This window comes from Phocoena phocoena, chromosome 2 (genome assembly GCF_963924675.1).
Source record: "Phocoena phocoena chromosome 2, mPhoPho1.1, whole genome shotgun sequence".
NCBI classification, from domain to species: Eukaryota; Metazoa; Chordata; class Mammalia; order Artiodactyla; family Phocoenidae; genus Phocoena; species Phocoena phocoena.
Window position 1 is genome coordinate 10,275,124 of NC_089220.1, and position 24,478 is coordinate 10,299,601.

The following is a 24,478-nucleotide window of genomic DNA, read 5'->3' on the forward strand; positions in this document are numbered from 1 at the left end:
TGTTGGAGGGGGAGGTGGGTATCTTCCTCCTTTTGAATTTCCTGTTCTATCCTCCCCAGCATACCCGGCAATCATTGACCAGCGCACTCTGCAGGAGGAAACGGCCCTTTACCTGGCGACATGCAGGGGACACCTGGACTGCCTCCAATCCCTGCTCCAGGCTGGGGCTGAGCCCGACATCTCCAACAAGGCCCGAGAGACACCACTCTACAAAGGTGAGCCCACTGGGATGGGCTTCCCAGAGGGAGGGTCCAGAAACTAGGTGGGCAATGGGGAGGATTGCTTGCAAATTGTACAACTCCCCAAGGGGGTCTACTTTGATGGTACAGCCTCATTTAGATGTATAACTTACATAGTTGAACCATCCATTCATGTACATATTCAGTCAACATTTCCCAAGTCCTCCCATGGGCCAGGCATGCTGAGAGCCCTGAGATGAAAAGATACGGTCCGTGTCCATGTGCTCTCCCCATCTGGTGGGCGTCGATTCGCAGATGATGTAATAGTTAGCTACTGGCATTGAAGAGCTTGGCACAAGGCACCTGGGAACATTGGGGAGGGGCCCTGATGTGGAAGAGGGCATCCGCAGGAGGGGGTCCCAGAGCTGAGCCTGAATAGGAGGGATTTACCAGCTGGACAAGCAAGGGGAACAGCATAGGCAAAAGCAAAGAGGCGTGAGAGGGAATTTGTACCTCCAGGATGTTCGAGAAAAGGAAACACTCCTGGCTTACCCAATACATCATCCAAGGACATTCACTGGCTGCCCTGGCAGTACCCAGGGTCAAAATCCGAATACTCATGACGGTTGGTATTTACTGAGTGCTTACTAAGTACCAGGCTCTGTTCTTTTTTCTAACCCTCATATCCATCCACGTACGAGGTAGGCGATGCTAGTATCCCATTTTACAGATGAAGCCCTAAGGCACAGAGAACTGACATGAGGCAGCCAGGATCACACAGCCAGCAAGGGCAGATCTGGGATCTAAACTCCGCGAGCTGGATGCCAGCACCGCACTCTGAACTACTCCACGATCAAGTGTTCAGTTCATGCCTATACGCTTAAGCAATCAGCTTTGGGGCTTGCAAAAATGATAGGACCTTTACACGTTGAAAAACTACAGAAATCTCCAACTTTCCCTGTGTCTGGTATCCAGCACCTGGAACATTCCATAGGCAGCAGGAACCAGGTCCACTGCAGACCTGTGATGGAAGTGTCTTCCCTAGAACTCATGTCCCCCCGGCACTGGAGCCATCACCTGGAGCCTCAGCTGACCCAGAGAGAGCGCCCAATATGCTGGGTGACTCACAGCTGAAGCCTGGGCCCTGGTCCCGCGTGAGCTCCACTATGTGCCAAGCTCCACCCTAGAGCCTTTGTGTGCTACCTCACTCCACCCTCCCACGGCATCCTCTCGGGAAGGTTCCATTATCTGTGCTTTACAGGTGAGGAAACAAAGCCTGGGGTCCTGTTTGAAACACTACACAGGCAGCCCCCCTTCCTTCTCACCACCCCCTCTGACTGACTCAGAGAAGCTTCTAGAGATGGTTAATTTGGACAAGTGCCCAGCCTCCCTGGTAATAGCTCTGCCAGTGCTAAGGCTGCATTTAGGGCCTACTGCAAGGTGAGGCTTATACGGGACGTTTGAGCAGACTCAGAAGATAGATTTTAGCCCAAATTAAGTGAGTAGCTTTTGAGGAAGTGTTTTGATCAGGACGATGGCACTGCCCTCCTCCTCCCCTTCTGGCTCGTGGAGGACCGAAGCAGGTAACACTGGAAAGGGAGATGAGGTAGGGGCATTCCGGAACCTTCCAGGGGACAGAGACTCCAGAACGGACTACCTGGATTTGAATCCCAGTTCTGCCACTTACTATCTGTGTGACCTTGGGCAAGTCACTTAACTTCTCTGTGCCTCACTTCTCTCATCTGTGAAAGGGAAAAACACTACATCCTTTAAGGGTGGTTGGGAGAACTAAATTAGTTAATTGTGAGAAGTGCTTAGAATAGAGTGCCTGGCACATAACCAGTGTCAGATACATATCAGCAAATATTAATTCTGATTCGTATTACCATCACTTTTAGTGGTTTATGCAGAGACTGAAACTTAGTGCAGATCCAGTAGATATTTGTTGAGTGAATCCACTTATGGCTGATGAGTGAATGGGTAGATGGACAAACGAATGAATGAAGTCTTGACTGGCCAGCTCCTGCCGGGGCCCTGCTGACCATCTTGCTTCTCCCTGGGCACAGCCTGTGAGCGCAAGAACGTGGAGGCGGTGAGGATTCTGGTGCAGTACAACGCAGACACGAACCACCGCTGTAACCGAGGCTGGACGGCTCTGCACGAGTCTGTTGCTCGCAATGACCTGGAGGTCATGGAGATCCTGGTGAGCAGAGGTGCTAAGGTGGAAGCCAAGAATGCCTATGGCATCACCCCCTTGTTCGTGGCCGCCCAGAGTGGGCAGCTGGAGGCACTGAGGTTCCTGACCAAACACGGTGAGTGCTAGGGTCCCTGGGTCATGGAGTTCCCAAGGGGCACAGCTGGGAAGGACCTCAGAGACAAACTCTAAGGGAAAGGCAAGTTTAGGGGTCCTCTATGGATATACTCTGACTGAGTGATGCTATCTTCCGGGAGTACTGTGTTGAGAAGGATTCTGAGGCTGTGTCTAGGCTCAGACGGAAATGTTGAGCTCCACAAGTGATCCCTGCAATTAGGCACAAACTTGGAGTGGGGTGGCACACGTGCTGTATATTAGCCATCTCTAACCTAGCCCAACAACCTCATTTTACAAATGAAGAATCTGAGGCCCAGAAAGAGGAAGGGACTTATCTATCTATAATCACGTAGCAAATTAGTGATAGAACTAGCCAGAATCTTAGTCTCCCGACACCCTAACCACTTCTCTTCTATCATGGCCAGAAGGAACTTCAGACAACATTTAGGTCACCTCCTCACTTTATAGGTGATGAAACCAAGGACCAGAATAGGAAAATGATTTGTCCAAGGTCTCACGGAAAATTAGAACTGGGATTTGAACCCTGGTCTCTGCACTCCTTGCCTCTGAAAAATCTTTGTTCACTTAATGGGACAAAATAAAATAATATTGCCTGAAATATCACGTCCCAGTAACAGAAGACTCCAAGACTTTGGCAGACATTCTTTTGGTTAAAGAGTATTATATTCTGACCTACCCCAAGAACACTTTTGATTTCCTTTCTCTCTCCATGGGAAGTGACCCTTCCACTTGAGCAACAGAGAACCCAGAGGTAAGCCAGACGCTGGGGCTGAGCTGGAATCATTTGTTGAGGACCCACTGTGTGCCGGGCACTGCACTAAAGCATGAGCACAAGAAGCCAGTGGGGTTCCCTCCACAGCCCTAAGAGGTAGGGAGTGTCCTCACGCCGTTTTGTAGATGAGGAGACCGAGGCTCGCAGAGGTTAAATGATTGGTCACAGTCAGAGCCTGGACTCCGACTGCGTCCATCTGACTCCAAACTGCATGCGCTTCACACCCCGCCACCCCGCCCCAGGCCTCGAGAATTTCCATCCTGGGGCTTGGCCTGGATAAGCAACCACCTACGCAGCACGCACCCGAGCAGTTGGGAAAACAGACCCAGGGCAGTTCCTTGCCGCCGGGGACATATCTGGGCTGACCAGCCTGAGGACAAACGGGCACAGGGAGGGTCCTGGGAGCCAGGAAAGGAGGCTGGGCAAAGGGCAGGGTGCTCAGCGGACAGGCGAGGGGAACTGGCTAACGCTAAACTTCTGCCCAGCTCTCCCGCTGAAGCCCCGAGTCAGGGTCTGTTCCCGTTGTGGGCTGAGTCCATTTGCAAATGCAAATATTTTTCTTGTGTGAGCAGGCAGCTTTGCCGGAGGCCGGCGGGGTCCAGGCTTCCAGGGAGCCTGACTCTGAGAGCTTGGCAGTGTCAGAGCCGCTGGCTAAGTCTCCCTCGGGGTGGAGGCAGAACCAGCCTCAGCGCCCCGGCCCCTCCATCCTGGAGAACTCGCATTTGCTGAGCAGCCCCTCTGTGCCAGCCACCTGGTGGGGAGGTTGTCTTAGTTCACAGAATACCACAGACTGGGTGGCTTACGGACAACCAAGGTTTATTTCTCACAGTTTTGGAGTCTGTGAAGTCCAAGATCAAGGTGGATTCAGTGTCCCATGAGAGCCTGTCCCAACTTCCTAGGCAGCCATCTTCTCTCTGTGTCCTCACATGGTGGAGGGGTGAGGGAGTTCTCTGTGGTCTCTTTTATTACGGCACTAATCCCATTCATGAGGGCTCCACCCTCATAACCTAATCACCCCCCAAAGGCTCTGCCTTCTAATAGCATCACACCGGGGATTACGTTTCGTAAGAGTTTTCAGGGAACATGAGTGTTTCAGTCTATAGCGGATATTTGCTTACGTTGCCTTATTTACTCCTTGCAGTTGAGTAGGTACTATTATTCCTGGTCAACAGATGAGAAAACTGAGGCTCCTAAAGGCTGCCCAAGGCCACAGAGCTTGTAAAGCATGAAACAGAAACTTCAACTGGTTCTTGTCTGGCATGAAAGCCTGTGCTCTTTCCGCTAGACCAGAAATCAGTCATCAAAAATTTTAAATTACAAGAAAGCTTGTGATAAGCTGGATGCCCAGAGAGAGGGGATCTGTGGTTAACAGATGCTCTTGATTTCAGCCCTTACTGACATTTCACTGCCGTCTCAGTTCTATTTCCTTCCGGAATAGGGAGGGACTGGGAACAGGCTGCACCGCTCTTTGCAGAGAAACCCCTGCATTCTCTCCATCACCACCAAGAGACGGAGAAGGCGTAGGGGACTGGGCTCACGGGAGACTGTCACCAGGCTGGACTCCTCCCTCCTGCAGCACGGTGTAGTGTTTCCTTCAGAGGAGACAAGAAGTAATTCCTCTCTTATTCCTTGAAATGGAAGGCAGGGAAGAGCAAACCCCAACGAATAAAATTATTAGGGTTTTCTTTACGAGGAGGCTCTGTGCCCTCCTAGAGCTGTGAGGACCTTCCTCAGGGCAGGATCTGGATCCTTTTAGGTGGAATGAGTGTTGAGAGCATGGTCTCTGCCATCTGACCATCTGTCAAGGCTTCTGCCATCGGATCATCGGGGTTCAAGTTTTGGCTCTTCCCTTATGGGCTGGGGGTTCTGGGGCCAGTTGCAGAGGTTCTCTGTGCTTCATCGTCCTTGTCTGTGACATGGAGATCGAGTTGTTACTGATTGCATGGGGTTACAATATGTTGTGGACTCAAAGAGATAGCATAGGTAAGGCACAGCGTCTGGCACAGAGCAAGCGCTCAGTAAATCCCGGCATCGTTGTTGCAGCTCACGATGGCAGACAGCGGGTCTCAATGTAGCAGAAAGGAGCTGGAGGTCCTCTGGGTGATCCAATGTATCACAGTGGTTAGGGCAGCAGCAGCCAGCCCGAGGTGGGCGTTACATCAAGGACAGTGACCGCCCTGATCACTCACCCATCCGCCTCTCCTTTGCCAGGTGCTGAGATCAACACACAGGCCAGCGACCACGCATCTGCCCTCTACGAGGCCTGCAAGAACGAGCACGAGAAGGTGGTGGAGTTCCTGCTGTCGCAGGGTGCCGACGCCAACAAGGCCAACAAGGATGGCATACTCCCGCTGCACATCGCTTCCAAGAAGGGCAACTACAGGTCAGCCCAGGCCCAGCCCCCGCCCCGAGGCTCCTCCCCCACCCCACCCATTCCTCTGAATGCCCCGCCCACGGGGGTAGGGAGGCCCAGGAGAGGTCAGAGCCCAGGCCACACTTTAGGTGGAAAAGAGGAAGACCCCTCAGCAGTCAGCAAGCTAGAGTGAATGCTTACAAGACCAGGAACAATAATAATAGCCAACACCTACATGGCACTTTCCAGCACTTTACATTAGAAATGTGTTTAATTCTTTTAACAATTGTACTTTTCATAATTCTTTTAACAGATCTACTGAGGTAGATACAATTATCTTCATTTTTTCTCAAATGAGGAAGCTAAGACAGAGAGGTTGAGCGACTTGCCCAAGGTCACTCAGCTTGCAAATGACAGGAACTCACCTGTTCCAAACGTCACGTCTACTGGATTCCACACGGAAAGCCAGATATGAGTCTGGACTAGTGGATATTTCTGTTGGGGATGCAAAGATAACCACTTAGGCAGTTAGCAGGCATACAGGGGATACCTACAATAATACAAATAGTACCACTGATACTAGCTAGTTTTTCTTAAGCACTTGCTATGTGCTAGGTACTTTGAGTGAGATGAGAGAAGATTAAGTTTTCAGGGAGCAATCTGGTGGGATGGAAGGTGCACGCACACACACACACACATTCATGACAAATGAAAGAGCATGAAGAGCTGAGGTCCGTGGTGGTCCTAGAGACTAGCATGGGCTGGAAGCAGAGGAGTGCTAGAGCTGGCTTGTACAGCTCCTGTGAGCTGATTGATCACATTGGTAGTCTGAAAATGGCCATGGTAAGAGTATTTACACCATGGAAATTAATGATTGTTAGAAATCAGAGGCCCCTCCTCCCCCCAGAGAGCAAGTTGTTAAACCTCCACCTGCACCACCACTAGCTGGAGGGTCAGGGAAGACTCGCCTGGGAGGTGGAACTCTAGCTGCCCATGGAGGATGCACAGGGCCCAGTAATTTCCATTCGACCAGTGTTCCCCAAACTTTGAGCATTCACAGACATTCTTCCTGATTTTAGATATCCGTACCCTCACTTCTTAGTATTTTCCTTTCAAGACGTTATTATTTTAAATGAATCTATTTTCGAAAGGGAACATTTATCACACTATTAAATTGTTAAAATTATCAAGTTATAATTAATAAAAAAACCTTCTTACCTAAAATCCCATCTCGTGTACCCCAGATGACACACTTTGGGAAATGCAGCCCTGTCCTCAGCAGGGAGAAGATCCTGCGTGCTGGAGAGTGTGGGTGGTCTCCGCTAAGGCAGAGGGAAATGGGGGTGAGAGTGACATCCTGGAGAATGGAGTGGAGACACAAGGAGACAGAGCTGACCCTCAGGGGCCCCAGGCCCTGCTCTGTAGGTACCCGCACAAATGACCAACCAAGGATGCCCTCCCCGCTCCATGCCCCATACATGCACAGGGTAGACCCCGCCTTCTCTGGACCAAGTAGCCGGCCGTGAGGCAGACATATCTGGGTTTGAATGCCTCCTGAGGCCCTGGGGAGCTTGCTTAACATTTCTGAGCCTCAATTCCCTCTTGTGTAAGATGGGAGGTAGGTGGCACTGCCTTAGGGGCTGTTGCGGGGACTAGGGAAATGGATATACGCGGCTACAGAATGGAAATAAAGCCCTCAGCAGAGCACCTGGCACACAGTAGGTGCTCACTGGGTCTGCATTCTCTCTTACGTAGGGAGGGTACATTCCATAATTTTTCAGTGAAGCCAATGAAGGGATGAAAGCAACTTAAGTCAGGCAGAGGTGGTGGGCAAGATAGCATCTTGCTCTTCAGCTCCAGAAAGATCCAGCATCAGTCCACAAACATGGGTTATCTTAACCTGACTCCAGAGAGATCCCGAGGGAAAGAGACAGAAGGGCTGACCCTTGAAATCTCCTGGTACACTGGCTCCCCATACTTGCCTGTACAGCACAGTCACTCTGGGCTATTTTTTAAATGGCACATCCCAGACACACGGAACCAGAATCTCCAGGAGAGAAGGAGCCCAAGTCTCTATCACTGAAAAGCTCTGAGTCAACCAGATACAGCCCAGCCAGACCTCTGGGGGGGGACCATTGATCTAATCCAAGCCTGATTTTGCAGAGGAGAGACCAGAGGACAGAGATGGGAAGTGGCTTGCCAGAGAGTGGCCGAGCTGGGACTGTCACTTGGCATCCTCCAGTCACGCCCAGTGCCTTCAGGTGGAACTAGAGTTCAGCAGTCTGGCCCCAGCTGGTGGGGAGTTTGAGAGAGCACTGGGCGTGGCTAAGGATGGCCAGGGAGAAAGGCTGGGCCTCTCTGGAACCACCAATGTGAATGGCTTATGCTCTCCTGGAGTCTCCCGCTTTGGACTCGCGCTGACTCCCAAAGCCATTTCCCTGGTTATTCACCCTCCATTCTCAGACCTCAGTTCCCTCTCGACTCCAAGACTGAGGGGGCCAGGCCACCTTTTGACGGCTGCCCTACAAAGGAGTAAAGCCGACTCCCAGCAGCTCCTGCCACCTGGCAGGGCCCGCGGCCAGGCAAGCCCCAAGTGCTGCACTCACTCTCTGGGCACGTGGCATGTGGCCCTCTCACGCTGTCCTCCCTCGGCTGCTTGGGGATCTGATGTGAATTTCCCTAGGCATTCCGCACTCACCACCTGCCAGGACGCCCTGCCTGTCCGTAGCATGGAAAGTGGCTCCAGCATCTGAGTTTGGTGCTCGCCAGATGGTGCCTTCAGCAATTTTAACTGGAGGGCGTGACATTTGGGCGTGGCTGAGAAAGGAGACCCCAAGACCCCAAAGTCTTAGGCACCTCCAAGACACACTTCTTCTTTCTTTCTTTTTTTATAAATTTATTTATCTTTTTCTATTTTTGGCTGCATTGGGTCTTCGTTGCTGCACACGGGCTTTCTCTAGTTGTGGCGAGCAGGGGTCACTCTTTGTTGCGGTGGCTTCTCTTGTTGCGGAGCACGGGCTCCAGGCGCACGTGGTCAGTAGTTGTGGCACACAGGCTCAGTAGTTGTGGCGCATGGGCTTAGTTACTCCGCGGTATGTGGGATCTTCCCAGACCAGGGCTCGAACCTGTGTCCCCTGCATTGGCAGGTGGATTCTTAGCCACTGCGCCACCAGGGAAGCCCCAAGACACACTTTTTCTTATTTTTCATTTCCAGTTTAGCAAAGACACCTTATGAGATTAAAACTCAGCCCCAAAGATAGACTTATTAAGAAGTAGTATTAGACAAGAGCAGATGGCGCAGGATCCCTTTAAACTGAATTTAGAATAGCACTGAAACCACTGGTTCTCAACCTCGGCTACACGCTGGAACCCTGGGGAACTCTTAAAACCCTGAGGCTTGGGCGCCACTCTCAGAGATATCGCTGTAAGCAATCTGGGTTGGGGCTAGGGCTGCAGGATTTCTAAAAGCTCTCAGGTGCTTTTACCAGGCATCCCAGGGGAGAACCAATGTGTAGTTTGTGGCTGACATATAATACTGACTTGTATTTTGGCCCTTCCCTAATTTTTAAATATCCTTTCTCTTTTACTTCTAATTTATATTACCTTTGCAAGCCACTTAAAACTCTTTCTGGGAAAGGCAGAATAGAGAACATTTAATACATTAAATTAAAATGCATTTTTCAACACATTCATAAGCAAGTTAGCATGCCTGTTAATTAAAAGGGAAACTGAGGCTCAGCGCTCAAGTCCTCCCAGAAAATAAGAGGACAGGCCCCTTTCTCTAACCCCATCCCCTCCAGAAACCGGTTTACTGCTTGTACCTTCTGGAGGAAACTGAAGGTTTGCAGCAAAGTTTCTCAAGGCGTGATGCATAGATCACCCACGTCAGATTCCGGGGCCCCTCCCCAGACCTGCTGAATTGGGCCCTGAATGACAGGGCCCAGGAACCTGCACTTTCATCATTCCCTCAGGGATTCTGAGTTGCACAGGGATTGAGAGCACGCAGTTTGCGTCCTCAGCAAGCTCCACTCTCTCTCCGAGGACCCAGAGACCCCAGGCTTGCTTCATCCAGCAGGTGGCACAGAGTGGCAGTGGGCCTGCTTTCCTCCTTCGTGGAGGACCTGCTCCTCTGCTCCAGCTCCCAGGGGAAGAGCTGCAGACTTTCCCCCAGAGGGATCCCCCGTGGGCAGGAGTCCCACTGTGCCCTCGGGAACACCCTCAGGCAGATTCTCCACTGGTGGAGCCATAAGGGCTCAGAAAAGAGGTAATCCTCCCTCAACACACACACACACACACACACACACACACACACACACACACACACTGCCAGGTTGACACAATGCTACCAGTGGTATTGGGAGCAGAGCCATTTGTGGGCAGCTGGTTCTCTCGTGAAAGTCAAGTCCGTGGTCAAATTTATACTGAATGCTGGCAGAGGTCACTCCACCGTGACCCGGTGACCCAGGAGGCTGAGCTGGTGGGTGCAGCCTCCGTGCTGGGGAAAGGAGAAGAGAGGGACAGGGAACTAGGCCTCCCAGACACCAAAGTTTCTGCCAGGCAATGGGTACATTTGTTCTCTTCTTAAGGTGCATTTTGAGTACCTGTGGTCCCAGGACCTGCCCGTGGGGGAAATGGGAACGTCCCAGTCTGTCCTGTGGGGTCTCCCCCTCGTCCTCCTGCCCTCCTCCCACCAGCTGGGCTGTGGGAGAGAAGTGATGACATGCAGTGGGGCGACCAACACTCCCCAGGCCTAGGGGGACTGGGGCATCATGGAAAGGCCTGGCTTTGGGCATTCTGACGCCTGCATTCTGCCCTGGCTTTGCCATCCACCTCCAGTCCAACCTCCACCTCCCACCCCACACCCGGGTCTCAGTTTCACCCTCTGTAAAATGGGAGGCTGGACACACTGATCTCCAGACCCCGCCCGGCATTACCTTTACTCTTAGCTTGGCCAAGTCCTCCAGAAGCGCACGACAATTAGATAATTTCACTGTGTTATTTTCTGGGACTCTAGGCAACGTCCAGTCACGTTCCCACATTTCTGCCATTTCCCCTTGGTTCGGCAAAGGACCAGTGGAGACCAGCTGTGACCTGCCAGAGATACCAGCCCATCTGGCCAGTGGCCCCAGGCAGTCCCTTTCGCTGTTTTTCCCGTGCTTGGGCATGTTACGGCTGTTAGGGAGCATTTGTTGGCGATGGCTGTGGTCCAGGCTGAGGCCCCGGCCCCCGCCTTTGACCAGCACCTCAACAGAGCGAGGTCAGGCCTCCTGAGCCTGCACAAATAGAAATTAGGAGGCAATTAGCCCCCCCGGGTGTGTGAATTTCCTTTTGAGGTTTGAGAGGCAGATTTTAAGCAAACACAGCGTCACTAACCATAATAATACTTTCCACTGAGATCCTAACAGGAGGTCCCTGGCATCACATTTCTAAGAAGGCAGAAGCCCCAGGAGCCCAAGAGCCAGGAGGCAAAGAGGTGCGGGAATGGGCCTGGTGGCACCTGCTTGCCCTGCCATGGCCACTTCCTTGGAGCCCACACAAGGTCACCTGTCAGCCGGGAATGTGTGGGTTAGGGTCTGTAATCACATCAGTGGCAAGAGCTTGGCAGGTGGCAGGGATCTAGGGGAAGACAGCAAGTACAAGGGGTCAGGATTCCTGCGGTCAAGCCCTAGAACTGCTTTATGGCCCTTGATCAGTCACTTCATCCCTCTGAGCCCCGCCTATTACAAAGAAGGCCACAGATCCACTCTGGCTACCTCCACAGCCTGCAGTGAAGATAAAATGGGGCAGGCAAGTAATGTGTTGTGAAGAATGTAAAACCCTGTGACATAGCAGCTGTCTCCTGACTGCCACACAAGAAGCAGAGGAGCGGTTAAGAGTGCGCTCCTCACTCTAGGGGGAATCAGACTAGCTGGGTTCAAATCCTGGCTCCATCACCTACTGGCTGTGTGTCCCTGGGCTTCTCTTTCCTCCTCTGTAAATGAGGTTAATGCTAGTACACATCTCATAGGGCTGTTGGGAGGATGTAACAGATTAGCGTAGGTTAAGGGCTGAGAATAGTCCCTGATTCACCAGAAGAGAGCAGAGTCAGGGCTGGCAGCAATCTCCAGCCTCAGCCGCAGCTGGTCAACCCTCTCCAAGCCACAGGCAGGGCAGAGAGCCTGGGAGAGGCTAGAGTCAGCCTTCAGGGGAAGAGGCTTTGAGACTCCCAGGACCAGGGAGGCGACCTCATGGTCACTGAGGACTAACTGGGGTCTGGGGCAGGAGAGGCTGGGGCCAGACAGACTTGTCCCCTCCTGTCCCCCAGGACCTGGTGGCTCCACCAAGGCCTCAGGGCAGCAAGACAGAGATGCAGGACAGCTCAGCCCTGGAGTCAGAGGAGGGTATAAATCCTGGTTTGTGTCTCCCGATGTATGGCCTGGGCAAGCCCCCTAACCGCTCTGAGCATTGAGTTTTCTCATCTGGATAAAAGGGAATGACAAGACATACTTTATGGGGTGTTGTAAAGATTAAACTGAATAGTGTTTGTAAAGCCTTTGGATGTCTCCTGGCACATAGTGAGCCCTTGGATATGGCTGTCCCTGCCCGCCCACGCCTACCCACACCCCCAGCCTACCTAGGCAGGGCAGGGTCTAGCTCCATGCTTCACGATGTGGCTCTACTGCCTCCTGAAGATAGTAGCCCAGACAGTCATTAGGTTTGGGGGCCTTCTAATGGATTCCTTCAGATAACTGAGCTGGGAATGGGCAACACTCCTTCGCCTGAAATAAGTCGGCAAGAGATTCTTCAAACCACAGGCCAGTCTGGCTGAGGTTTTTAAGGACTCGGGCTTTGGAGGCTAAGGGTTGTGGGTTTGAAGCCCAGCTCCACTCATTACTGGCTCTGTGATTCTGATAAGGTGGTGGAAGCTCTCTGAGCCTCAAGTTTCCTTATCTGTAAAGCAGACCCAGTCTCCCCCAAGTGGTAATTGTGAGAACGGCTGTCTCCGCGGCGCCCCCTGCTGGTGGGTCCGTGCCTCCTCACTCAGTGGTTGCGAGTGGCCGAGCCTGGCCCCTCCGCTCCCCCCGGGCGCGGGTCCGGCCCAGAGGTGCGGGCCGCCCCGTGACCCGCGCGTGCCCGCCCCGCCCGCAGGATCGTGCAGATGTTGCTGCCGGTGACCAGCCGCACGCGCGTGCGCCGTAGCGGCATCAGCCCGCTGCACCTGGCCGCCGAGCGCAACAACGACGAGGTGCTCGAAGCTCTGCTGAGCGCGCGCTTCGACGTGAACGCGCCCCTGGCGCCCGAGCGCGCGCGCCTCTACGAGGACCGGCGGAGCTCAGCGCTGTACTTCGCGGTGGTCAACAACAACGTGTACGCCACCGAGCTGCTGCTGCTCGCCGGCGCCGACCCCAACCGCGACGTCATCAACCCCCTGCTGGTGGCCATCCGCCACGGCTGCCTGCGCACCATGCAGCTGCTGCTGGACCACGGCGCCAACATCGACGCCTACATCGCCACGCATCCCACCGCCTTCCCCGCCACCATCATGTTCTCCATGAAGTGCCTGTCGCTGCTCAAGTTCCTCATGGACCTCGGCTGCAACGGCGAGCCCTGCTTCTCGTGCCTGTACGGCAACGGCCCGCACCCGCCCGCCCCGTCGTCCTCCAACAGGTTCAACAACGCGCCCGGCTCGAACAAGGCGCCAGGCGTGGTCCAGGTAGGAAGGCGCGTGTGGGGGAGTGCGGCCAGGGCCAGTGCGCTCCGGAGGCTGGGGGGACTAGTGGTTCACTCGCTCCCGAGGCTGTGTGCACCGGAGGCGGGGTGCAGTACACTAGGGAGGCAGCAGAAGACGATGGTCAGCAGGATTTGGAGGCAGCGTGAACTCACGGTCGGTGCGCTTTGGAGGGAGTGTAAGCTAGTATTTAGCGCTCTCCGGAGGCAGCAGAACCCGGTGTTAGCATGCTTTAGAGGCAGCAGAACTTAGTGGTTCACGTGAGCGATTAAGGCCTTTCTTTGGTCTGCAGTTGTTGGGGAAGGAACAATGGAGCAGGGGATTGGTGAGGAACACTGCAAAACTGAGGGGTTCATCGCCCCCAGCAAACCTACACCTGGAATATGAGGTTGATTGACCAGGATCCGGGTGGAGGTGAGAGCAGGCTGGTACAAGGTCAGGTGAGGTGCAGAAAGTCAGTGACCCCAGCGGCAAGACCTGTCCATGGTGATGACTTAAATAAGCCAGAATGTAAAATGAAAAGGAAATTAGAAACACCCTCCTCTTGGAGATATTAACAATGGCTAATGGCCATCACTTATGGGCTATCCTCTGTGTGCAGAGAAGTTTATGTTTATATTACCTTAATTCTCATTAAAAAAACCCTTGAAGTTGGTGTCATATACCCATTTTCTAGACAAGGACGTTGAGGCTTAGGGAGGTGACGTGACTTGCCCAAGTTGCCCACCTCCCGCTTTTGGCAGCAGTAGGCCTGTGTTGAGAGAAGGGTGTGGATGTGGAGAACTGGATTCTACCCTGGGCGTGCCCAGTGTCTGTCCTCAGACGTGTCCCCTGCCCTCACTGGCCGCAGTTTCCCACCTGTAGGATGAGCTTGCCGAGGCAGTGCCCTTGGTCCTGGGTGTCCCAGCACTGGTGTGTGCTCCCTTTCAGTTCTGCGAGATCCTGTCTGCCCCGGAGGTGAGCCGCTGGGCAGGGCCCATCATCGACGTCCTCCTGGACTACGTGGGCAACGTGCAGCTCTGCTCCCGGCTGAAGGAGCACATTGACAGCTTCGAGGACTGGGCTGTCATCAAGGAGAAAGCAGGTAGGGGCTGTCACTGCTGCGGCCGGCAGCTCACCCTGCCTGACTGAGGCCGGGACTCGGGGCCTGTGACTGTTACTGACATTTGATGAGCACCTTCTCGTGCCAGCCTCTGTGCTGCGTGTCACATCCAGTGGCTCCGTGATTCCTCGTTTTGTAAGTGAGGAGCCTGACCCCCAGACTGTCACTTGGCGAGCGTCTCACCGCTAGTTAGTGGCAGAGCTGGGCTTCAAACCCAGGTTTGATCGACCCCAACATCCCGCCACTAAATCTCTCTAGGGTGCTTTAAACAAAAACTCCGGCTCCCCGCGGGGTATCAGGACCTTTAGAGTAAGTCGCCCAGGATTATGGGCCACTGGGAAGCAGGGTGGTGGGGTGGAGGAGGGAGTTATGGGCTAGGGCATCTCAAACTGCAAAGTGCACACGAAGCCCCTGAGCATCTTGTTTAAAGATGCAGAGTCTGACTCAGCAGGTCTGGGAAGGGGCCTAAAAGTCTTCATTTCAGCATGCTCCCGGGTGGTGCCAGTGCTGTCAGGTCACCAGTCTAGGGGCCAGGCCCCCGGAGCTCTGGAACCAGGGGCTTGCTGGGTGACCGTGGGCAGGACTTCCCTCTGGACCTCGGTATCCCTGTCTGAACAGAGCAGGTTGGCAGGCTCAATGTCCAGCCCCATCCAGCTCTGCCAGCTTGGGGTGTCTGCAGGGCCGGGTGTGTACCTGGCACGGTGAGGTGGGCTTTGGCCACGGTCCAGCAGCTGTTTGCAGTGTAGATGGAGCAGCCTAGCTGAGTCAGGCCAAGAATTCCTGTCAGAAATTATGGGCAGGTGAGGCGTCAGAGCCAGTTGAACTGGGTGCTGCAGCCGATGCTGAGGAGATGCCTGCCCCGAGGCAATCCAGCTGCCCCAGGGCTTTCTCTGGCGCTAGGGGGCACAGTCCTGTCTCTGACCCAAGTGCTTGTCAATCACGTAGGACAGAGGCTGACCCACAGAAAGTTATTATTATCCCACCATTGCTGCTGCTGTCCCCAGGTGCAGACGCTGCCTCGTTACCTGTCCAGTTGTCCCACAGCCCAGTGCCCCAACTCTGACTTGCCAGGTTCTCCTTGATCCCTGTGCCCCTTTGAACCCACACTTGCCGTAGGATTTTCCATTTGCACAAATGCCTGGGAGCTCTTGAATTGAGGCCCTTAATAAAGTTACTGGGCTGGCGAAAGTGGGGAGGAGGAGGGGGCGGAGGACGGGGGGAGGGTGGGATGGACTTGCCCACTCACTGGGAACTCTAGATGCTCAATAAACAAACGTTCCTTGAATTAATGAATAATTGGTTGCCATCACCGTGACTGGCCACTAGAGGCCACTAGAGAATAGAGCGGTCCTTGCTTAGATGTCGTCCCACCTCTCACTGTCCCCTCCTCAAGCCCTGCCTGGGAAGGGTAATTTCCAACTAAACTGTGTCCATGGGAAAAAAATATGCTGAACCCTTTAGTGTGCTACAAACATTTATTAACAGGAAGAACAAATAGTTCTTAACCAATACTTCTTCCGGTTACTTTAAAGCCCACCCTCCATCTGCGAAACACTTTCCCACGTGCGTTTTCATTTAATGCTGTGACGTTGACATCAGAGACTTCAAAGCCAGCCAGGATACCAGCCCTGGTGGCCCTGTGTCCTTTGCCTACCCAGTGGCCTTTTGCCTCCCCACAAGCTCAGACTTCATTCAGCCGAGAGCAGGGCTGAGCACCCCAGAGGGCAGCCTCTGTCCTGAGATCAGAGGGCAGCGGAAGTGTCAGCAGGGCCGTGATGGGGCAGCTAGTGAGACAGCCCTGCAGCTGGCTGGCCTCCCCCCACTCCCCCCTCATTCCTGCTGCACCCTGATCTTCCCTGAGTGGCGGTGGCCTCTTTGGCTTGGCACTGCTACTTCCCCTGCCTGGAATGCCCTGCCTCCCTCCCTCACCATGCAGATTCCTACCCACCCATCAGGACCCTGCTCAGATGCGCCATCTGGTGCGGAAGCCTTTCCCCAAAGCTCCTGAGTGGGTACCCCTGCATCTCTGGCCCGAGCACGGGGCCAGCCACAGTGAAGGGGTCAGCATGTGTTTGTTGAATGAATGAATGGCATTCTTTGATTCAGCAAATACCTACCCTGTTCCCAGGGCTGAAATGAATTACTAGATGCATCAGGCCCTGCTCTTACCTCTCTCTCCCGCTCCCCCTGCCCCCGAGGTGAGAAAACTCCACTGAATGAGGTATCCCGGGGGCCTCCTGGAGGAGGTAGCACGGTAGGATTCTGGGACCTGCTGGAAGCTGCCCAGTCCCTGCCCCTTGACCCTGACTTCTCTGCACCCCCCAGAGCCCAGAGCTGAATTCCATGCATGGAGGCACTTAAGAGGTCATATTTGCTAAGGCTGTGGGGAGGGGCGGGCTCTGGGCTGGTGTGTAGAGGAGGGGGCACAGGACAAAGGAAATGCCAGTTCTAGTCCCACGTGTGATCCCCGCTAAGCCCTCACCTGTAAAATGGGTTTGGTACCTGCCCTACTACTTCCCTAGGCTGTGCAGACGAATGCGGGGTGACGTCTTTTCAGTTGGCAGGGGCCGGGGTTATGGAGCATGGGGGTAGTCCAGACACCCGCTCTCTTAGCCAGCTACGTGGGTTGGCTACTTCCCACAAACCAGGGGTCACAGATGCAAACCCTCTGCCGGTTGCAAATGGCGAATCAGCATCTCTCTCTCCTTTTTCCAGAACCTCCAAGACCCCTGGCTCACCTTTGCCGGCTGCAAGTTCGAAAAGCCATTGGGAAATACCGTATAAAACTCTTGGACACGTTGCCACTCCCAGGCAGGCTGATTAGATACCTGAAATATGAGAACACCCAGTAACCGGGGCACGTGGAGGAGGAGTGGTTCCTCAGACTGCTTCACTGAGTGTCAGGACAGCAGTGGCCCCAAATCCGAGGGGACCTGGTGACAGACGAGGCTGTGGGCTGCCTCCGTTTCAGCGGGGGTAGTGCCGTGATCTCACCGGTCTCTGGGCCAGAGCTTTGCCCAGGGCAGAGGACAGAATGTGTCAAGTAGGAGAAGAACCATGTTTGTTTTCAAATGGACGAGGAGATCCCCGACCTTCTCTGCCATCAGGGATGGCAGAAGGCTCCATTCCTGGGGCCAGGAGATGGGACCAGGGCAGAACTTGGGGTGGTCTGGGGAAGGCAGGGGCCAGCAGGGAAGCCCTGGCGCCACCTCTGGGCTGTGGCTGGAGAGCTTTCGGGGGTGAGTCTGTCTTTCCCAGACAGCCTTGCTGCAGAGTGTCCCTGTGCCCCTCCCCCTTTGCTCTGGGAAACTCTCCACTTGACTCTGAGCTCTCTCCCCAAAGGTGTGGCCCAGGGGAGTGGGGCGGGGAGACCTCGGTCCCAGAGGGCTTCCTTAGGTACAATAAATGTTGCACAGATGGTGCCCTGCCTGGTGAAGTCCCTTTTGCCAGACCCCTCCGGGGCCTTAGGTCCTTAGCCCAGCTCCTGGCAGGAGTGGGGGAGGAGCAGGTGCTGGGACAGGGCACATGGACCCCTGATAATGTCACTTTGGTTTGGGCTTCTGAAAGGCCCAAGGGAATGTGTCCTTCATTCACCAGAAGAGACCTGACAGCCCCAGGAGAGGGGGCAGCTTCCTGCCCTGTGGTTGGAGTAGCCAAGGTTGGCTTTTCTCTCCCGGTTCAGTTGTCACGGAAACTGGAGCTTCATCACAAACAGGGTCTCAGATCCTACAAGTCTCCTGACACCTGGGCTTGTCCTATACACGTGTCCCCTGGCACTGTCTTCACGTCTTACCCGTTTTGCTACAAAAGCTGAGATACTGGGAAAAACCATTCAAATACCGGCTCCTGTGAGCAAACGCCGGAGGGATGGACATCGTCAGCCCTTGCAAAGGCACCACACTTGAGAGACAGGAAGCCTCGTGCCCCCCATTGCATCCTTCTGTCCTCACGTGGGTGCGGGAGGAGTCCGGCAGGAGCTGCGAGCCCATTTGGGGTGGTGCAGGTGAGAGAGCTGAGGTCTGGCCCGGCTATAGTGCTTTCTCGCCGTCTGTGTCCCGCTCGGCTCGCGGAGATTGCCTTGTTTCCATGGAAGTCCCAGTGACTCATAGGCGCTGCCTTCCCTGACTGGTTAAAGCCACTCAGGTGACACCAGAGCAGGTGACCTTCCTCAGAGTCTGCTCCGGCCCCCGCCCCAGGAGAGGCTTCAGCGAGGTCAGACGGAGTTTCTGGCTTTTGGCAAACAAGCAGCTGGGCAGGTTCTGGGAGCACTGGTCCCAGGCTGGCTCTGCTGTCGGCTCACTCCTCTGGGGCCTCAGGTTGCCATCCTTGTGGCCCCTGGTGGCCTTGCTGGCTCTGACACGCTGGCTTGCCATGGAACCAGTAAGTCCCAGTGTCTTCCTGAAGAGGATGAGTCTGACAAATGACACCTCCCAGCCAGGAGTCAGAGGGGACTAGGCCACATCTTGCCCACTCCCTCCTGGTACAGGAGGGAAAACAGGCCCAGAGAGGGGAAGGGACTTGCCTGGGTACACACAGCAAATCCCCGGGATTCCAGCCCAGCAGTGCTTGGCTAGAGTCCCATGCTGTCTTGCTTCAGAGATCCTGAGGAAATATCGAAGGAAACCTGCGTCCTCCCAGACTGGGGATGTTCAACCCCAGGGTCCCAGGGGAAGGGGCCAAGGCGGGCTCAGTGCATAGCCAGCGGAAAGCCCTGACTGAAGAATGCCTTTGCTGACCTGGGAGCCAGAGGGGGTGGCAGTCAATGATGGGACAGAGAAGAAAGGTGCTGTTTGGGGGCATTTGGGGTGGGGCTGGGTATCAGGCAAAACTCTCAAACCTACAGCACTTCTCAGGTCGCCTTATGTCCTAGAGGGTCCTAACAGGCAGGGGCCACAGGCATTGGGCAGGATGGGGACGCTGGTCTGAGGGAGGTCTCCCCTGGAGGAGGTGAGTCTTGAGGAGGTGGTGGGAGATGTGGGAAGGGAGAGCTCAGCCCCTGGATTCAGCATCAGCACCGTTTATTTGTAGGATGTGGGGCCCGGCTTGGGAGGCACAGGAGTCGCCTTGGGTTCTTAGAATATTGATGTACGTCCATACCAGTCAGTCGCAGCCACTGGTCAGAGCCCCTCCACTCCAGTGCCTTGCCCAGCCCCGCACCTCCGAATCACCCAGCAGCTAAAGCGTAAATGCCCTGCTTCCCCCTGGGGGGTCGGTTCTGAGTGGTCAGTGCTCACACTGAGCCAGTGGTTCCGTTTTTTGACCATCTCTGCTGTCAAGAGGACTGTACAGACACCACTCCTGTGCTTATCCAGCTCCTGGGAAGATGTCAGCCTCAGAGGTGTCTAGCCAGCATCACCAAACAGTAAACGTCCTGACAAGTGTCTTCATTTCGTGAGCAGGGGCACATTTGACCCAGTGCTGGAGATCTGAGCCTGTGAGCAGGAGATGAGTTCCTGGGTTTCATGTTGAGACAACACCATTCACTTCTTGGTTAGGGAAGCAGCTGCTCCTGCTACAGCGGCTGTTTTTTGTTTCTTTGTTTTTAATACTGAAGTTTTCCAAGTTGTGTTTTTCCCCAACTTGCTTCGACGTGGAAAATCATGGTGTCGGGTGCTTCTGTTGAGTGGCACCTTAGTAAAGGTTTCTGCTTCCAGACAAGGCTTTCAGAATTTGAATTAAGGCACTTCCAGGTATCCCCTGGGAAAGGTTGAGCCCCAGAGGAGCTGTGGGGACCCAGGCCCGGTGTACTCGAGCAGCACCCCAAGAAAACATGCCTCCCAGAGCTGAGCTCCTTCTCCGAAGGAGTGCGGGCGGCTGGATGACCCGGGCACCCGTCCCCGTGGGTTGCCCACTCTATAAACAACACTGAAATGTCGGTGTGGAAGGACCTACAGACACCGTCAGATAACTAGGAGAGGTGACTTTGGGTTGGTGCAGCTTTCCATCCTTTGTGAAGTACTAGAGTGCCCGGCACTCACAGCATCCCCACAGCTACCCATGTGGCAGGTCTATTTTCAATCACAGTTTTTGGATGAGGACTTCTGGCACAGAGAGGGTAAGTAACTTGCCCAAGGTCACACAGCTAGCTGGTGGCAGGGCCCAGATTAGAGCTTTTAACACCCTGCTGTACAAGGTGGAGGGGCCGAGCCTCATCACAGTGGGTCCTGCAGGGCCTCTGTAATGATGTGCAGGTGGGGAGAGAAGGGGACATGCCTCCTCCAGGCCCCCTCTCTGTTCTTTAAAACCAGAGCGGCCTGAGGCAAGGGCTCTGGCTGAGGACTCCCCACCGCATGAGCCAGAGAATAACTCAGGACAACCCTGCCGGCATCACGTGGCCTCATGGCTCTGACGTCCTCTGAGACCATCAGGCAGAAACCGCCAGAAACCCACCGGCTTCCCGGTGAAGCTGCCCCTCCATGTGGACGCCCCTCTCCAGGGGAATCCTGGAGTAAAAACAGGCAGGGTAGCAAGGGCCCTTAGCAATCACTAATCCTGGGACCTTGTGTTAGGAAGGATTCTGAGGCCATATCCGGGCCCCAACAGAGAGAGTATGTGACCAGTTGATGATACTTGCCTCGGACTCAGAAGTGGTGGGTGTATCTGTTTTCTATCTTTGATCTAGTCCCTGCTTTACAGAGGAGGAAACTGAGGCACGGAGCGGGCATTAGCTTGTTCAACAGTATGCTGTTGATTTGGGAGCCGTAGTCCCCAACCAGGCTGGTCCCCTGCACCTGTCCCGGTCGTGAGAACTGTGTTTTGATGAAATGAGCCGCTTAGCGCCCATGGCAGCCCCTACGCTCTCAGCCACGGAGCCACGCCACACACAGCAGCACAGATCCTGGGCCAGTGTGAGGTGCGGGCCAGAGCACTGCCCCACCGACTGAGGTCTGCACAGGCATGTGGGTGATCCCTCGGGCTCTGGCTCTGCCGGCCCCCCACCTCCCAAGGCTGCTGGTTTGGGCACTATTGGGGCCAAACCAAGGGCCACTCCCCGCCACCAGTGCCCGCCTCTGTGCATTGTCACAGGCAGAGGCCCTCATCATTCCATTGGCAGGACACCTAGGGTGTGCCAGGGACTGCATCGGGCCCGGGAAGAGAGCCATTGGCAGGTAACCTAGGAATTTGAATGAGCTAGACATCATGATGGTGATGGTTTTGCCCATGCACATAGAACCAAAGACTATGTTGAAAAAAGGAGCAGTTTGGTCAAACAGCCAGTTGTTTTGTCCACAAGGGGCTCTGCTCCTGCTTGGTCTTGGCCCAGTCTCTGCCCTGAGGCTGTGATTGGAGTGGAAGGTACTGCAGAGGGAACCATTCTCATCCCACCCCTCATCCTGCAGGTGGGGCACAGAGGCCCCAAGAGGAAGGCTCCAGCCCCACATCGCACGGCAGAGCCAGGAGCACAGGTCCCCCTGCCCTGGTCCCAGCCTCCCTATTCTCTAGAGCAGTTTGGACCCTCTGGGTAGCCACACCTTCCCCGCTCTGTTCTCTGGCGTGGGGAATCAGAGACTCCTTTCCCGTGAACTGTCTCCACCCTCCTTCCTTGGAATTGAGCGGTTGGGCCCCAGTGCCCATCCCCAGACATCACAGAGGTCTCTAGGCCACTCCAGGCTTCCCCCACAGCCTCTGTAGGTGGCCCTCCATCTGGGCCAGCTAGCATGTCCTAGGCCTGGGGACCATTCAACTTCATGGACCCAAGATGTGAAAACTGCAAAAGAAATGTCTTTATTCTTTTAGCCGTCTTAATATTTACAAAGAACAAGAAGAACAGAACTGAGATTGGCTTCCACAGTGGGTGGTAGATGCACAGGTGCGTAACTCTGGCTTTTGGAACGGCTGGCAGGCCAGAGCGACGCCCCGCCGACTGAGGTCTGCACAGGCCTGCAGGTGATCTGTCGGGCTCTGGCCCGGGTGGAGAGGGGCCGGCCGAGCCCGGCTCCACCGCTCCCAAGGCTGCAAGGGCTGGCTGGGCAACTGCCTGAGAAGCCCCTGCCCCGATCCTGCCCTCCCCCTCCCCCCCACACACAAAGGGAAGGCTCTCAAGAGGCTACACCACTGCCCAGCCCACTGCTCACCAGGAGAGCTCCCGGGGTCTCCAACACCCCTGCAGGCCAGCGGTGGGGACCAAGGCCCTCCCAGCCCGGCTAGAGGTAGCCAAAGACGTTGAAGATGGGCGGGGGCATGGCCGGCTTGGTGGGAATAGGCTTCAGAACCACGGGTCTGTACACTTTCTGCCCGGGGCCTTCCACATCCTTGCAGAAGTGGGCCAGCTCGCCGGGGGCAGCCGAGCTTTTCCGCCAGAGGCCCAGGCTGGGGAGTGGGCTCTGAGGCAAGGCCCCTGGAGGGCCTGGGTAGATGGGCTGTCCATGGTACTGGAAGGGGCAGCAGCTCCAGGCATTGACACGGCCCACCAGGGAGACCCCAGGCATCTTGAGTGGCTCCTTTTCAGCGGGTGCCCTTGGGGATGCGGGCACTGGGGCTGTCTCGGGCCCCAGGGGCTCCAAGCCCTTGCAGTGTTTCTTACCCTCATAGGGAGGTCCCTCCCTGGGGCCCAGTCCCCCCTCCAACCCCACGGGGTAGCTTTGGGTGGGCCGTGGCTCTTCCCAGAAGGAAGCCGGCAGCTGTCTTTTCCTCATGGGCACCTGGCCAGGCCTGGCAGCTTCTGGATCCGGCCCGTGTAAGGTCTGCTCCTTAGAGAGACATTCCTCCCTGTAGGGGTTCCCCAACGCCTTCTCCTTGCAGCACCCACCCCCGCCGGGGCTGGAACTGTGGCCAGAATCGAGGGGCAGCCTCCCAGGCCGGTCCTCGGACCCCCTTTTCAGGTGAGGCTCGGCCCCTCTGCCGGGGAGGCCCCGCGGGAGCCGGGAATACTTCTGGGAGAAGCGTTTGAGCTGCTTCTGCAGGTACTTGCGGTGGTCCACCGAGCGGCGGCAGGGTGCAGACTTGTCCAGGGCTGCCTTGATGTCACTGGATGCCAGGTTCACAAAGTTCAGCAGCATCTTCACGTCGCTGTCGGATGCCATCACCAGGGGACCGCTGCACGGGGCTTTCCATGAAGAGGGCGGCTCTGCAGGCGGCTGGCGGCTCCAGGGAAGGGCACGGAGCTGACCTGGAGGGACACAGCAGCCGTTGGAGTCTCTCTGAGCAACCATACTCAGCCCTCCCCAGAGGCCACATGTTTGCAGACAGTGGTGCTCACCGCAACACCCCTCAGCCCTGGACAGAGTCCTGGGTCGTGGGACGCTCATTCAGGCCTCTAAGCATTCCCAGCGCATCTGCGATGCACAAACACGTTTCGTCTTCTTGGGTCTGTTGCCCTGCACACGCAGCCGAGGCTCAGAGAGGTCGGGCGACTTGCCCAAGGCGACCCAGCCACAAGTGGCATTGCTGGGGCTGGAGCCCACTGTGTCTCCCACATACCACGCCGCCGGCATCCACAACCTGCCAGCAAGGTTTTCATTCTCTGAGCCGAGGCAACCGCTCCACTTTAAGGCGAGGCCAAGCCCCCTGTCTCCCCGGCGGTGCCCTCCTCCTCCCACCCCCGCCCCCAGCCCTGCTAGCATCCACCCCCCTCCTCAGTCCCCACGCTCCACCCACAGTTCTCACGCAGGACAGGCAGGACCCCCGTCTGGCACTCAAGCCGAGGCCTGCCTGGCAGGCTGATCGCAGGCTGTGGGCAGCAGGGACTCCCCCGTAGGAGCATCTGCAGCAATTTCATGCCTCCTCGGCCGCCGCCCGCAGCACCTCGCCCCTCCCCCAGGCCCCAGCCTGCCCCACGTCCCCACGCAGTGGGGCCTGAGACGCCTGCACCTCCACACTGACCGAGGGTGCGGGGCCCCGGGCCCCGCCGAGGCGGCCCGGCAGGTTCCCCGCCGCAGACCTGGGCCAGGCCCGGCGCGGCCGGCGAGCTCCGTGGTCCGGCTGGAGGCAGTTGTGCAGCCCTCGAGCGGGCTGAATGGAGGACGAGTCCCCGGAGCTGGGGGGCCCCTCAGGCCAATCAGGAGCGCCTCTCCAGATACAAAGCATCCCAAT

General features: G+C 55.6%; 2 protein-coding genes across 2 annotated transcripts in view; one reads left to right on the plus strand and one right to left on the minus strand.

Annotated features, from left to right (window-relative positions):
* ASB2 (ankyrin repeat and SOCS box containing 2) overlaps nucleotides 1-17,865 on the plus strand; it is a 43,124-nt gene extending 25,259 nt beyond the window's left edge. The window contains exons 5-10 of the mRNA XM_065872270.1: nucleotides 60-215; nucleotides 2,246-2,491; nucleotides 5,495-5,666; nucleotides 12,765-13,329; nucleotides 14,275-14,428; nucleotides 17,162-17,865. Coding sequence (XP_065728342.1) covers nucleotides 60-215; nucleotides 2,246-2,491; nucleotides 5,495-5,666; nucleotides 12,765-13,329; nucleotides 14,275-14,428; nucleotides 17,162-17,298 — 1,430 coding nt within the window. The 3' untranslated portion in view covers nucleotides 17,299-17,865. The remainder of the gene's footprint in view (nucleotides 1-59; nucleotides 216-2,245; nucleotides 2,492-5,494; nucleotides 5,667-12,764; nucleotides 13,330-14,274; nucleotides 14,429-17,161) is intronic.
* A 4,286-nt stretch (nucleotides 17,866-22,151) lies between these two features.
* FAM181A (family with sequence similarity 181 member A) lies at nucleotides 22,152-24,374 on the minus strand. Its single transcript, XM_065872720.1, has 2 exons — nucleotides 24,269-24,374; nucleotides 22,152-23,555 (listed from the first exon to the last, which is right to left on the minus strand). The coding sequence occupies exon 2, from the start codon at nucleotides 23,467-23,469 to the stop codon at nucleotides 22,591-22,593; it is 879 nt and encodes a 292-aa protein (XP_065728792.1). The 5' UTR covers nucleotides 23,470-23,555; nucleotides 24,269-24,374; the 3' UTR covers nucleotides 22,152-22,590.
* Between the last annotated feature and the right edge of the window lie 104 nt (nucleotides 24,375-24,478).